This window comes from Tiliqua scincoides, chromosome 1 (genome assembly GCF_035046505.1).
Source record: "Tiliqua scincoides isolate rTilSci1 chromosome 1, rTilSci1.hap2, whole genome shotgun sequence".
Taxonomy (NCBI): domain Eukaryota; kingdom Metazoa; phylum Chordata; class Lepidosauria; order Squamata; family Scincidae; genus Tiliqua; species Tiliqua scincoides.
This window is the reverse complement of record NC_089821.1, coordinates 68,448,856-68,464,219: the sequence shown is the minus strand read 5'-3', so window position 1 is coordinate 68,464,219 and position 15,364 is coordinate 68,448,856. Positions and strand designations below refer to the sequence as shown.

At 42.6% G+C, this 15,364-nt stretch overlaps 1 protein-coding gene and 1 pseudogene across 1 annotated transcript; both read left to right on the top strand.

Annotated features, from left to right (window-relative positions):
- Positions 1-208: 208 nt before the first annotated feature.
- Positions 209-1,098, top strand: LOC136644778 (olfactory receptor 4S2-like; annotated as a pseudogene).
- Positions 1,099-12,548: 11,450 nt separating this feature from the next.
- On the top strand, positions 12,549-13,478 carry LOC136655702 (olfactory receptor 4S2-like). Its single transcript, XM_066632304.1, has one exon. The coding sequence runs from the start codon at positions 12,549-12,551 to the stop codon at positions 13,476-13,478; it is 930 nt and encodes a 309-aa protein (XP_066488401.1).
- Positions 13,479-15,364: the final 1,886 nt, after the last annotated feature.

Sequence of the window (15,364 nt, the reverse complement as noted above, 5' to 3'; positions counted from 1 at the left end):
CTACATGTTCCCAGAATCTGGAAGTATATCAAGGCTTTCGTATCTCCCACTAACTAAGGGCTGCATCCATCTCATCCTTAAAGGCTGCTGTACCAAGGCAAGTTATTAAGACGCAGCAGCCTGCCCAGTGACAGCCCTGGGCAAGAAATCATCATCAAATAATAATCATCATCTCCCCCGAGTACATGGAGAACAGAAACAATGAGACATGAATAATTCTTTTGGGACTCCCCAGAACCAGAACAATTCTTGGTACGCAACAATTGTGCTGGGCAACCTGCTTATCATTGTCACAATCAATAGCATCCCCATCTGAAGTCCCCCATGTATTTCTTCCCTCAATTGCCTCTCCTTCATCGACATCTGCTACTCCTCTGTATTGCTCCCAAATTGATTGCTGACTTCCTAGTAGACAGGAAAACTATCTCCTTCAATGGCTGCATAACACAGCTCTTCTTCCTCCATTTATTAGGTTGTGCTGAGATCTTTGTTCTCACAGTGATGGCGTATGACCGTTGCATTGCCATCTGCAAACCTCTCCATTACACAACCATCATGCGCAAGAGTGTATGTAGCTGGATGTTGGTGGCTTCATGGATAGGAGGCTTTCTACATTCACTACTGCAGACTCTTCTCACCCTATCCCTCCCCTTCTGTGGACCCAATATAATTGACCACTATTTCTGTGATGTTCACCCTTTGCTGAAATTGGCTTGCACTGACACCTACATCATTGGCCTCATTGTCATTGCCAACGGTGGCATGATTTCTCTGAGTTGCTTCCTTGTGTTGTGTGTTTCATACATCATCATCCTTGTCTCTTTGAGAAATCATTCTTCTGAGGGACGCCTCAAGGCCCTCTCCACCTGTGCCTCCCACATCACTGTCGTGATCTTGTTCTTTGGGCCATGCATCTTCATGTACTTGAGACCGTCTACCACATTCTCAGAGGACAAGAGCGTGGCTGTCTTCTACACCATCCTCACTCCCATGCTGAATCCTTTAATTTATACCCTGAGAAATGAAGAAGTGAAAAATGCAATGAGAAAGTTATGGAAGAAAAAAATACTATGTGGTAGGAAATGGAGTAGAACTTGAATTGTGAGATGTAGAAGTACGGCATCCATTTTTACAAATGTTTTCAATGGTTACTATATGTAGCTTTTCCCCATCTGCTTCTGTGTTAGAGCCCAATCCCAAGCTATGCGCACTGGCTTACCACTGGAGTGCACTGTCACAAACATGCCATAAGGCATGTTTGCTAGGCTTAGCACTGGCACAGTGCTAGAGCTAGCCCGGCACTAATCAGCACTGGGCTAACACTGGTGGAAAGGCTGTGGTCTGCAGCTCCGCGATTGCTTGAACTGCTGAGTGGTGGAGAGGTAGATAGGGGTGTGGGAGGTGGTGGAGATGAGGCGTTCAGGGTGGGGGGAGGTGGGGTGTGGGCAGGGAAGAGGCGCTCTGGGGGAGGTAGCAGGGCTGGATGAGGGCGGGACCAGTGGATTTCAGCTCGACAGGGCGGGACCAGTGGATTTCAGCTCGACACAGAATTTGATTCTGTGGCAGCTCCAGAGCTGCCGTAGAATTGAGTAGCGCCGTTACTCGGAGGAAGGGGATGAAAGTTCCCTTTTCCTGAGGAGGTGGCAGCGGCTGCCTGGGGTGCCCTGGATGCTGCGGTAGCCATTTTTGGCACCATGGCAGACAAGGATTGGCTGTTAGTTTTCTTTTAATAAAAGAAACAGCCGTATCTTTATGTGTGGGTTTTATTCATTACAGAAAAGGTTAAAAAGAGGCTTTATAGCTATTTACTCCCTCTGTATGCAAAATTTATTGCAACCTTTTTTTTGAACTCATTTTTTTTTAGTGCAAATGGTGAAATTTATCCAAGCCTGATGGCATTTTAATCTTGGGCACACTTACTTGGTATGATTGTATCCTTTTCTTTCTGTAATTTTTTCTATATGCAATGAAAGCCGGCCATAAGAAGTGCTGATTGGCTGGCCCTCTGACGTCATTAGGTGACCTCCCTCTTCCTAGAGCAGTGGTCTTCAACCCTTTTTGTGCCACAACTCCAGTAAATAAATAATGTTTGACTGGGGACCTGCCAACAATCCTGCCCCCCTCGCAGGACCTGATCTGCCCAACTTCTTACCACGCCTGCCCCGTTTCCCCCTACCTCTTGTGCCTTCACACAGGCCTGTGAGATAGAAACCTGAACAGAGTGAGTCTGTGCAGGATTATATCAAGAGCTCAGTTTAGATAAGACAGTACCCTCTCTTACACAGCCTTTGAAAGACTGCCATGACCCTCCCCAAGAGGCTTCATGACCCCATTGGGGTAGCTGAAGAACAATATTCTAGAACAATTTCCTAGTATTAAAAGAACACTTGTGTATGTTATTTTTTTTTTACATTATAGTTCAAGCTAATGATGTTCTTGTTATGTTGTGAAAAAATAAAGAAAAAAGGACACGAAACATGGGGAGTGGGGGAAGGAATAGTGAATCTGTGTTTGATCCTCTGGGCAATAGGCATGTCATGGGATAGTTTTGCTCAGGCCATAGGAGTAAAAAGACCAGCCTGATCCTGATAACTGTGCACTTCTACAAGTTTTTACTGAAATAGAACCAAAGCATGAAGCCTCCGTTCTTGTGTGCGTATTTCAAAGTTTCTTCCAATTACCTTCTTCTGCCAGCTGGTTGGGAAGGAAACCCAGTATAACGCAGCTTCATTCAATGACTTTCTCTCCTTTTGCTTTCCACTCCATGACCACTTGTTCAAATGCAGCCATTCACAAGTATTTCTCTGAACTGCAAGAACTTAAAGCACTGTAACTGATCTCCAAAGCAAAGTAACTGAAAGTAAATGTGCCTTTTCCCATGTTTTCTATATTACTTAATAAAGGCTATTTTCTTTTGAACAGCTCAGTCTCTTGCTTTTTGGTAGCCTAATTTTGAGGCACTTAGAGGTTGTTAGCAATGCTCTCCCAGGCGCCTTAATGTGCCGTGCAAGTGGCCCCTTCCCTCTGCCTCCAAAGCAATTCTGGATGATAAGAGCCACATGGAGGAGATGCCTCCGCATTGCTCTTACTGCCCGAAATAGCTTTGGAGGTGAGGGGGAGGGGCTGCTTACATGATGCATTGAGATGCCTGCAAACTTACTGTTCCCCCACCAGAACACCACTGCCTCTCAGTATTGCTAATTCCCCCAATTTGAGTCAATTTGAGTTATTCTTTTTTTAAATTTTTTTTTTATTTTTCACAAACAACTACAAACAAAAACACACAACACGTAACATACAACACAAAAACTATCACTACACAAAAAAACAACAACAAAGGGTGCAGGAAATTATACATCACCATCGTATATCGTTAAAACGAATAAATCATTACATATCTTAATCAATTTCCTCTTCTAAATTTACCTCTCAATATCATTTTTCATCCATAATTCATATATCATATCAAATATAATATATATGTAATACAATCATCTAAATGCCCTATCATATATTTATAAAACTTCATTTTCAACCAAGCATAAAAGGGTTTTTTCCATTACTCAATTTGTATTGGCCTTTGTTATTGATCCAAAATTTCCAAAAGTCTGTCCATCTCTGCCACATTCATCACTTTCTCTATTAATTCATTTTTCATTGGTATTTTAAAATACTTCCAATATCTAACATAAAATTCTTGCTACAGTTAAAATCATAACTAGGTATACATCGTTTTCTTTACCTATAATATCTAAAATAATATAAAATTTGTTACTCTAGTAAGTTTCTTATTATGCTTCCAGTTCTGTTCCCATTGATCTATTGTGATATTATGGTTATATTTTGCACCCATTTTATCATGCATTATTTTACTATTTCTTCTTATATCTCAAAATCCAATAATCCATCTTGTAATGCATATATTTCTTTTGATCTCAATCTTTCTTTAACATAAATGGCAACAGCTCTTTTTTTTATCTGAAGCCACAAAAACTTCTCCTAATTTTTTATTCACCAACAATGTCCTATTCATTAGATATCACATTTCTTTTTACTAGTCTTCCTCTCTTTTTGTCTTTTTCTTGTTGCTATTGGTGAGCGCCTCTTACTCACGCCTCAAGGCTCTTCCCTCTCTGATTCCTCTGATGCTTCTAAGTCATCTGATTTCTTTTCATCCGACTCCATTTCTGGTCTATATTCTTCTAATTCTTTTCTTCTCGATTTCTCTTCCTCCTTTTCTTCCTTTCTTATCTCGTCTTCCATCACTGTACTCAAGAAGTTTTCTGCTTTCATTGTTGAATTTATATTATGTGTCTGAAATTGAAAAAAACATACCTTCCAGAGAAGCCATCTGTATGATATTTGCTTTTCTCTTAAAAATCTTGTCAGGTTTTCATATTCTTTTCTCTTTTTCCTCACTCTCCATGGAACATGTCTCAAAATGCTGACTTTGTTATCATCCACTGTCCATTCCTTTTCCTGTGAGGCCTTCAGTAATTTATCTCTGTAAAAGGTTCTGATGAATTTCACATGGATTTCTCTTGGTAATTCGTGTTTTCCCAGATAAAAAGTCCTCACTCTTCTCACTGAGTCCAATTCTTTAGATATCTCCTCCATCAGTGTATCAATCCATTCTGATATTAATCTGACAATCTGTCGCGATGCATCTTCTCCTATCTCTTCTGGTATATTTTATATCCTTACCACTCGAGCTGCACTATCCATCTGAATTTCCATTAATGTTGTCTCTGCATCATGCTGATTTTCTTCTGTCTCCGATATTTTAGCTTGATCTTTTCTTATCTTTTTTCCCAATCTCTCAATCTTTTGTTTATTTTCTTCTGATGTAATTTTCACCTCTATCAGTTGTCCACTAAGTTCATCTAATTGTTTGGTTAAAGCATCCACACTAACTTGTGTTTGTACAGATTGGTTTGCTAGTTGCTGTACCATTGCCAACAGTTTTTCTGTGTTGTCTTGCACAGTCTGTTTCCAGTCTTTCCCTTTTGGTTCCTCTTGTACTAATTTTCCAAGTCCTGTCTCAGAAGCTGGTGAGCCTCAAACTTTCACTGTTTTGCTCGCCATCTTCGTTCTTCCTTCCTGCTGCTTGCAATGTTCTTTAAGACCACTAGATGTCCTCAGCATATTATCTCCCTTGCTTCAATTACCACAGACACCTGCCTATGTCGACCTCACAGATAAACCGAGGGCAGGTTTTGAGCCAACAATCATGGAATTTTCTATGACCCTCGGATAAGTCAGGGGGGGAGGGGTTTAAACTTAGGGGGATGTCTGACTATAGTTTTATCTGATTTTACCCCAGGCCAGATCCTGAAAAATAAGCTACCAGTAATTGTTACCTAAGTACTGTACAGTCTCTAATTTATTAAAAACATAGTAAAAGATCATAAGATACATTTTTATTCTTTTTAAATTCTGGTCTTCACCACCTTTTTGTAAATTCTATCAGAGTAAGTGCACTGTAAACAACATGTCAGTAGAACAGTGGTTCCCAACCTGGTATTCATGTACACTGAACAGGACACTGAACAGGACCTTTAGGGGTACTTGAAAAAGAATGGAATAATGGCAGAAAAAGGCAGATCATGCGCCAGAATGCCTTGCAAGGACCAGCAAGGCAGGAAGGGAGGTAGCTAGTTGGATGTGAAAGCCCCACCAATAGCTAGTTTTTGGTCATCAATTCATGTATGAACCAGTGATTGAAAACCAGCACAGTAAAAAAGCTGAAACATAATATGGAAAGTGATCAATCACCCAGAATTTCTCAAAACACTTCTGGTGCAAAACAATGCAAAGGCAGTTCTTCAAACAGATGAAAAGAGAAAATATGTGATGAATACATGAAGTCTGGGCTTTCATATGGAGGAGATGAGAGCTTGTCTTACTAATTACAAACATTTGCTAATAAGAAGGGTACAATTTATGGAAATGGGCTGCCAAGGGAAATGCAAGTGAAAAAGGTTAAACCATGAATCAAATCCACCTTTAAGGTGTCTGGTGTGTTAAGCCAGAAGCTCTACATACAACATACAACCCATAAAACATATCTAGGAGTGTGCAATTCAATTCACAGCAGAGCGATGCAGCTGCATATATTTGCAACCCTTTTTACTCAGAAGTAGACCCACTGCTATCCATTGGTGTTATTCTTAAGTAATGGTGCATTGAATTGTAGCCTGGGATTGCTTCAAATGGAAAGGGGATCCCATCCTGGTGTTGAAAAAAAAGACCTCTGAAAATGCATTTGCAAAAAGGAACCAGGTTGCAGCAGCAAAGGGAACGGAGGAGAATAAAAGGTTAACTTTGGTTGGAATTTCCCAGGAAAGTTACTATAGCAACTAACAAGGTGTCTGCCTGAGCTTAGCAGTGAAACAAAACTGTTCAGAGTTGAAAGGCTCTGCCCTCTGATTCTGACTTGGAGATAAGGCAAAGTGATAATTGGAGCTTGATTACTTGGCAAAAATTTCACATACTATACATGAGTATCTAAGGTATAAACACAGATCCAATTCTTGCAATGTCTTTTTAAATCCACTAGATGTCACTAGATGTCACTGGTGCACTGTTCTTGTTTTGTTTACATTTCTCTTATCTTGTTTATAGTTGTAGCCTTCACAACGCCATTCCTCAATCAGCAGGAATGTCAGCTTTTTCAGTCAGCTCTTTCAGGCAATCCAGCCACTCTTTCAAGCAATCCCAAACAACAGCATCAAACCAAGGCAATAAATGCTCCAATACACAAACTTTCCAAGGACAGTTAATTTGTAATCCACCGAAATTCAAAGTTGTAAAGTTGTAGTTATATTTTCATATATCCATAACCAAGCTTGGTAAATCTCTTCTACGATTTCTCCTCACACCGATAGACAGCTGGGGGAAAAACCTTCCTCCTCCTCCTCTTCTCACAGCAAGAAAACAAATCAGGCAATCAATTACTCAGTCCATGCCAGGCATACACAAACGGAATAACACTTACTTAAGTCTTTCAACGTCTTTCCCTGCAGGAGCCTTCAAAATGAATTCTTGGTTCAAAATGGTTCAAAATGAATTCTTGGTTCAAAATGAATTCTTGGTTCAAAATGAATTCTTCACCATTGCTGCCATGATGGCAGAATCTCCTGGGAAAGCCGCCCTGGCCGGGCTTTATCTCCTCAGGAATCATGCCATCACATGGAGGAGTTTGTCTCTCCTGACAAATAATCCTCAGATCTGCAGTTTTTGGGAAAAACAGGGTGCCTTTCAAGAGCACAAAAAAGACATGACTGCTCGGCTGCTGGCTGGCCCCTCCTCAGTCAACTTGAGTTATTCTGTGTGTGCATGACATGTGTAGGACAAGACCATGTGAAAAAGTGAAAAAGACCCCCCACTGGAATACATGGACTGTAATATAAACAGGCATCTCTGTACAACCAGAGTATTTTAGTAAGTAGCCCTCAGCTAGGGCACAAAGAGCATTTCTTCCAGCAACATGGATTCCCACAAGTTGGAACTATCCTGGCATGTTTCCTGCCTAAAAGGGAAGGCCCTGGGCTTGCCTGTGGTCATCCTATAAAACATGGGTCTTCAAACTCAGACCCAGGGACCACATCCCGCCATTGGGAGGATTTGATCCACCCCTCAGCAAGTGGTGGGGAAGCTTTACTGTTCTGGCCCCAGAACTCAGAGAGAGAGAGAGAGAGAGAGAGAGAGAGAGAGAGAGAGAGAGAGAGAGAACACAGCTCTGTGGGTGGGGGTGGGTGGGTGGAGAGGGGGGAAAGCAAAGACAAGAATGACTTCCGCCCTTTTCAATTCCCCAAAATTACAACACTCCCTTTGGAAACCTGAGAGCAGGAGTTCTAGATACATTCAATACCCTGATCAGAGTGCTAGCCAGTTAGTCCCATCTATCCAGGGGCAGGAGGTCTGGTCTGGAGGGTAGAGTTTCCGTTAGCCCGAAGATAAGATCTGAAGGTTGCCAGTTTGAGGCCACCGGCAGCTCCGTGAATGGCGAGACCTTGAAACAGCTGACAAGCTGAGCTGAGTTATTCCACGTGTTCTTTGGTGTGAGTGATGAAGTTTCTTGGCTGCCCTTCAAGTGAGAGATGACGGAGCTGCTTGTCAGCCAGTGTGGGAGGCAACTGGGGGCCAGAAGTGATACAAGACCGTGAAAGATCCATCTGAAATGTTGTGTAGTTCTTGAAAGATAGAACCTTTCTGTTATTGTAAAAATCCTCTCAGGGGTTTAGAGATAGCCTGCCTATATGAACCGCCTTGAATAAAGTCAGAGGAGTAATCTGATAACCAGAAAGGCAGTATATAAATACCATTATTATTATTATTATTATTATTATTATTATTATTATTATTATTATTATTATTATTATTATCCAACACATACTGAAAACATATTTTCGCTTTACAAATTAGTTTATTTACAGATTTCTCCCAACTTTACTTATTACTCAATTGTTCCCCAACTCTTTATTCCTCCGACACATTAATTCTCTACCCAATCCCTCCGAAGAATTTCCCCTTGGATTTTTTTCCAAAAATATTGATTTTTCTACCATATTACACCTATCAAAAATCTATTTTTCCAAAATTAATTTTCTGTTTCAATAGCCATTCCCTCCTCTTCCATCTCGAATGTATTTATTCATTAAATTTATTAATTTTCTGGCCCTTGGCACCCTATCAGATACGTAGTGCAGCCCTTGTGCTGAAAAGTTTGGAGACCCCTTCTAGAAAACATGCAACCCAATCTTATTCACTTCTACTCAGAAGTAAGTCCCACTGTATCGAATGGGGATTATTCCCAGGAAAGCGGGTATAGGATTGCTGCCTTATTCCTGGGTTGCCAGATGTCTACACAAGATTTTACGCTTTCTTTAGGCATGCCCTAACAGGATCTGAAGAGAAAACTCATTCACCTCAAAATTCCTACAGAACTTATGGTCAGTGTCTGTATTATTAAGGGTGAGAGAAAGCTCTTTGGTTGTGTTTCCGCACTACTTAGGCCTATCAAAGGCACAGCAGACCTGCCAGAAAAAAAAAAGTGACAATATTGTTACCCTTAAAAGAGGTAAAGGTAAGGTATGCCCCAAGGTAAGAGAACATGGGGGGAGGCGGCCTCTGTGACTGCCCCCCCCCCCCAGGATGCAGCGGCTGTTGGCAGGGCTGCATCAGCGCCGGAAAGTTGGATTGGGTCCTGAAAGGCATAGTACTTTAGCTAGTGTCTCTGGCATCATTAGTGACAACAGACACAATAACATCAGTCCCCCACCGGTTGCATCTGGAGGCCTTTAGAGCGTTAGAGAGGCCACTCGTGACCTTTCTGGTCCTCAGAAGGCCTTCTAAGGCCACCAGAGTAGCTTAAAACATCACTTCTTGGGGAAAACCTTCTAAGGGTCTGAGAACATCACTTCTGGTTTTCCCCAGAAACCAGCAGTGGGATTTTAAGGCCCTCTGGAGGCCTTAGAAGGTCTTTTGAGGGCCAGTGAAGCTGCGTGTGGCCAGATGCGACTGGTGTGTGTGGGGAGTGTCTGGATTTTCCTGGGAGTGTGTGTGTGTGGTATTCTGTAGTCGTGGTCCCAGGCAGTAAAGGGGGCGGGATCGCCACTGCTTAGGAGAGTTAGTGTAGACAAAATTTGAGGAATGGGATTCCAAGATCAAATGAATCAAATTGGCAGAACAATGAATGAAAAGGTTATAAAGTGGTGCCTCGCAAGACAAAATTAATTCATTTCGCGAGTCGTTTCGTATTGTGAAATTTTCGTCTTGCGAAGCGCGATTTAAAACAAACCAAAAAAAAAAAAAAAGGAAAAAAAATTCATCTTGCGAAGCACGGCCATAGAAAAATTCATCTTGCGAGTCACCCAAAAAATCACAAAATGCTTTCGTCTTGTGAGTTTTTCATTGCGCGAGGCATTTGTCTTGCGAGGCATCACTGTAGTTTGGTAGGCACCGTCATCATCAGCATCACTAGCTTGAACCAACTGTTGCTTAGATTATTCTGACACTATCCTTTTCTGTTTCACCCCACTGCTACTTTCCAGCAGGACAAGGGCAGCTGACATCCTCTAGAGCAGTGGTTCTCACACATTTGGCACTGGGACCCACTTTTTAGAATGAGAATCTGTCAGGACCCACTGGAAGTGATGTCATGATCAAAAGTGACATAATCAAGCAGGAACATTTTTAACTATCTTAGGCTGCTATCCTACCCACGCTTACCCAGGAGTAAGTCCCATTGACTATCATTGTTAAAAGAATGTACTTAATAGCTTGTTAAAAGTACAGGTCTGTAACATTTCCCCAAATGCAGTCACATGCCATGGTAGTATCAAGTCTAATATATTAAAAATAAAAAATTGAAATGAATGGGAACCCACCTGAAATTGGCTCACTACTCACCTAGTGGGTCCCTACCCACAGTTTGAGAAACACAGCTCTAGAGGAGTGGTTCTCAAAACCTTTGGTTCCTGTAGCCCTTTGCACACCTAAAAGGAGTCTAGGGAAGCCCTGCTGGCACATGCGCAGAGTTGCAGGGAGTCCCAGAGCAGCAGCATATTCGTAGAGTAGCATGACAGGAGGCAGATGGCAGCCACTTATGGTGTGCTCATGGAGAGTCTGAAGCAGTGGAGTAGCTAACTGTCCTGGAGCCTGGGGCCAAGCTACAAATGAAACCCTGAAGTGATGTCAATTCCAGGTGTGACGTCACACCCACTTTTTTCGAAAAATGAAAAAAAAATTCTGCAGCTGCTCAGTGTCCCCTTGCTCTCCTGCCTCGCCAACCCAGCCCCCTCCTTCTTCTCCCCCTTGCCCCTGACTGTGTCTGCCTCCTGCAGTCTTTTTCCCAGCACTTCTTGCCATTGCTTCTAGGGTGGCATGATTTGCAGTCATTCAGGTGCAAGAAAGGCAGTAGGGCTTTTTGCCTTCATGGCACCATGAGCTCTATTTGACGGGTGCTTGGGTGGTGCCCTATCACCCCTGCCATGCCCTGGGCTGTGGCACCTGGGCCAGCCCACCCCAGTCGCCCCCTCCCCAACGACTCCACTGTTTTAAGTTCACAGTAGGGTTAGAGAGAGAGATGATTGCCCAAATACCATGTTGAAACAACTATTTTATAAAACAAGAGACAAGTGAATGTTTTCCACTCCTATCGTAGGCAGGACAAACAGTCAGAAATTTGCGTTCTATGCAGGAAGACATTAAGCAGACTCTCCTTGTTTCCCACTAGGAAGCATCTAAATTATCCTGGGAGCTTATTTACCAGATGAGCAGCACACTACCAGGGCACAATCACATTCGTTTTTAAGTTCACAGTATGGCAAGAGAGAGACAGTTGCTCAAAGACCATGTTGAAACAATAATTTTGTAGAGCAGGAGAAAGAGCAAATGTCTTCTGCTGGGTTCCTCTTGTAAAAAGGAGAAACAGTCAGGCAGAGCTGTGATACCACTGAATGAATGATTTTTGGTCTAACAAAGGAGCCAGAGGATCCCTTGGAACAGAAGTTATCAGGGCAACATCATCAGTGCTGGTAGGTACTATGGATTACAAGACACCACCGAAAAGAGATTCTTAAGGATTTCTCTGATTTTTTTTTCTTTCATTTGAAGTTACTTTGTGTTCAGTTTGTATATATTCGATAAGTCTTCCTTGAGTATTTTATTCTCACATCCATTGTTTCTGAATGATTATCATTCCCATTTTGTTAGAAACAAAGGAGCTGCCTCATTAAGAGTCAGACCATTGGTCCATCAAGCTCCCTGTTGTAGACACTAGTTAGCAGAGGCAGAAATTTTTCTCTGCCCTTCCTGGAGATGCCATGGCTCAAACCTGGAACCTTCTGCATGCAAAACACAGCCTTTCCCACTATGCTGTAGCTCTTGTATGCCTGAGCTGTTTATTTGAGCCTGCAGGAGTTTTTACTTGCTGTTAATCTTGTGCTTTTATATTTCAGCTGCCTTTTTTAAGCTATTGTGGTTTTAAATATTTATGTATTTTTAACATTTTTATACCAGCCTTTCTCCAAGGGGCTCAGAGTGGTGTACATAGTTAATTCCCTCCTTTTTGTCCTAACAACAACTCTGTATGTTAGGTGAGTCTGAGAGAGTGTGACTGGCAGATTTGATGGTGGTGCCACATGCCTGCCGAATCCAAACCCCCTTCCTGGGACAGATTCCCTGCTATTACGTCTTTTCCTTTTCAATCAACCCAGGTGCAATTCCCTGCAAAAAGGGAAACTGTCAACAACCCAAACACACAGTTTAGACTTCACACATCCCATGGCTCTCCTTAAACTGAGTTATACTTTCCTTCCAGATGTTTTCCGGACTTCTCCTCAATATTAGTTCAGCACCAGCCTACATGTTCCCGGAATCTGGAGGTATATGCTTCTTCAAAGCTTTCGTATCTCCCTCTAACTGAAGGCTGCATCCATCTCATCCTTAAACGGCTACTGTACCAAGGCAAGTTATTAGGATGCAGCAGCCTGCCCAGTGACAAGAGACTGAACAAAAAAATCATCATCATCACCCCCGAGTACATGGAGAACAGAAACAATGTGTCTGAATTCATCCTCTTGGGACTCACCCAGAACCAGAACATAGCAAAATTCTGTTTTGGGCTGTTCTTGGTCATCTACACAACAACTGTGCTGGGCAACATGCTTATCATTGTCACAATCAATAGCAGTCCCCATCTGAAGTCCGCTATGTATTTCTTCCTCAATTGGCTCGCCATCATTGACATCTGCTATTCCTCTGTTATTGCTCCCAAATTGATTGCTGACTTCCTTGTAGAGAGGAAAACAATCTCCTTCAATGGCTGCATAACACAGCTCTTCTTTGCCCATTTATTCGGTTGCGCTGAGATCTTTGTTCTCACAGTGATGGCATATGACCGTTGCATTGCCATCTGCAAACCTCTCCATTACACAACTATAATGTGCAAGAGTGTATGCAGCTGGATGGTGGTGGCTTCATGGGTGGGAGGCTTTCTACATTCACTACTGCAGACTCTCCCCACTCTGTCCCTCCCCTTCTGTGGTCCCAATGTAATTGACCACTATTTCTGCGATGTTCACCCATTACTGAAATTGGCTTGTACGGACACCTACATTACTGGCCTCATTGTCATTGCCAACGGTGGCATGATTTCTCTGAGCTGTTTTCTTGTGTTGAGTGTTTCATACACCGTCATCCTTGTGACCCTGAGAAGTCTCTCTTCTGAGGGACGCCTCAAGGCCCTCTCCACCTGTGCCTCCCACATCACTGTCGTGATCTTGTTCTTTGGGCCACTCATCTTCATGTACTTGAGACCGTCTACCACTTTCTCAGAGGACAAGAGCGTGGCTGTCTTCTACACCATCCTCACTCCCATGCTGAATCCTTTAATTTATACCCTGAGAAATGAAGAAGTGAAAAATGCAATGAGAAAGTTATGGAAGAAAAAAATACTATGTGATAGGAAATGAAGTAGAACATGAATTGTGAGATGTAGAAGTACGGCATCCATTTTTACAAATGTTTTCAATGGTTACTATATGTAGTTTTTCCCCATCTGCTTTTGTGTTAGAGCCCAATCCTGAGCTCTGCGCACCAGCTTTCCATGGCATGCCTTCACAAATGTGCCTTCTGGCTTAGCACCAGCCCAGCACTTGGAGCTAGCCCAGCACCAGTCAGCGCTGGGCTAGCACCGGTACTCCACCGCTCTGTGTTCTCCCAAACCCTTGTGCAGCGGACAGGTAAATGGGGGTATGGGGGGGGGGAAGTGAAGAGGAGGAGTTCAGGGTGGGAAGAGGTGGGGTGAGGGTGGGGAAGAGGCGTTCTGGGGGAGGTAGCAGGGCGGGAGGAGGGCGGGATGGGTGGAGCTCAGCTCAACATGGAATTTTTTTATTCTGCAGCAGCTCCAGAGCGGCTGTAGAATCGAGTAGCCCCGTTACTCGGGGGAAGAGGATGAAAGTTCCCTTCTCCTGTGGAAGTGGCTGCAGCTGCCTGGGGTGCCCTGGAAGCCACAGTAGCCATTTTTGGCATTCTGGCAGCCAAGGATTGGCTGTTAGTTTTTTTTTTTTAATAATAGAATAGAAATAGCCATATCTTTGTGTGGGTTTTTTCATTAAAGAAAAGGTTAAAAAGAGGCTTTATAGCTATTTACTCCCTCTGCATGCAAAATTTAATGCAACCTTTTTTGTGAACTCATTTTTTTTTAGTGCAAATAGTGAAATTTATCCAAGCCTGATGGCATTTTAATCTTGGGCGCACTTGCTTGGTATGATTGTATCCTTCCTCTTTCTGTCCATTCTCCTTAGCTAATTAGTTCAAATGACTAGGCAGAAAAGTTTGTGTTCAGAAGTACAGAAGGGAGAGTGTGATAACTGAGGTTCTGTGGGAGTTTGCCTTAAAGCAATAGTAACATATAGTACATTTTGTGTTGTTGAGCCAGCTGGGAAAACACATTTTTTTGTGTATTACATTACTGTCATTTTTTTCAGAATTTATTTCTGGAGTTACCTTTCCATATGCAATGAAAGCCGGCCGTAAGAAGTGCTGATTGACTGGCTCTCTGATGTCATTAGGTGACTTTCCTCTTCCTAGAGCAGTGGTCTTCAACCTTTTTTATGCCACAACCCCAATAAATAAATAACGTTTGAGACTGGGGTCCCACTACCAAACCCACCCCCTCCTGAACCTGATCTGTCCACTTTCTGACCTCACCTGCCCCATTTCTCCCTACTTTTTCTGCCTTCACAACAATCCAATGAGGTAGAAATCTGAACAGGGCGGGACTTGGGAGCTGCAGGTCAAGACAGCGAGAAGAGTCTGTGCAGGATTATATAATGAACTCAGTTTAGATAAGACAGTACCATTATTGGGTTGGATCCAAGTCCTCTCTTACACAGGCTTTGAAAGACTGCCACGACCCCCTCCCCAAATGAAGCTCGGAACAGCATTGGGATAGTGGCCCACAGGTTGAAGAACACTATTCTAAAACAATTTCTTGGTATTAAAAGGACACTTGTGTATGTTCTTTTTTTGAACATTATAGTTCAAGCTAATGATGTTCTTGTGTTTTAAAAAATAAAGAATAAAGGACACTTGAAACATGGGGAGTGGGGGAAGGAATAGTGAATCTGTGTTTGATTCTCTGGGCAATTGACATGTCATGGGATAGTTGGGCTCGGGCCATAGGAGGAAAAAGAGTAGCCAGCCAGTCCTGATGTTAACAGACAACTTACACAGCCTTATCCTGATAATTGTGCACATGTATGAGTTTTTACTGAAAGAGAACCAAGCATGAAGTCTTCATTCTCATGTGTGTATTTCAAAGATTCTCCCAATTGCCTTCTTCTGCTGGCTGACT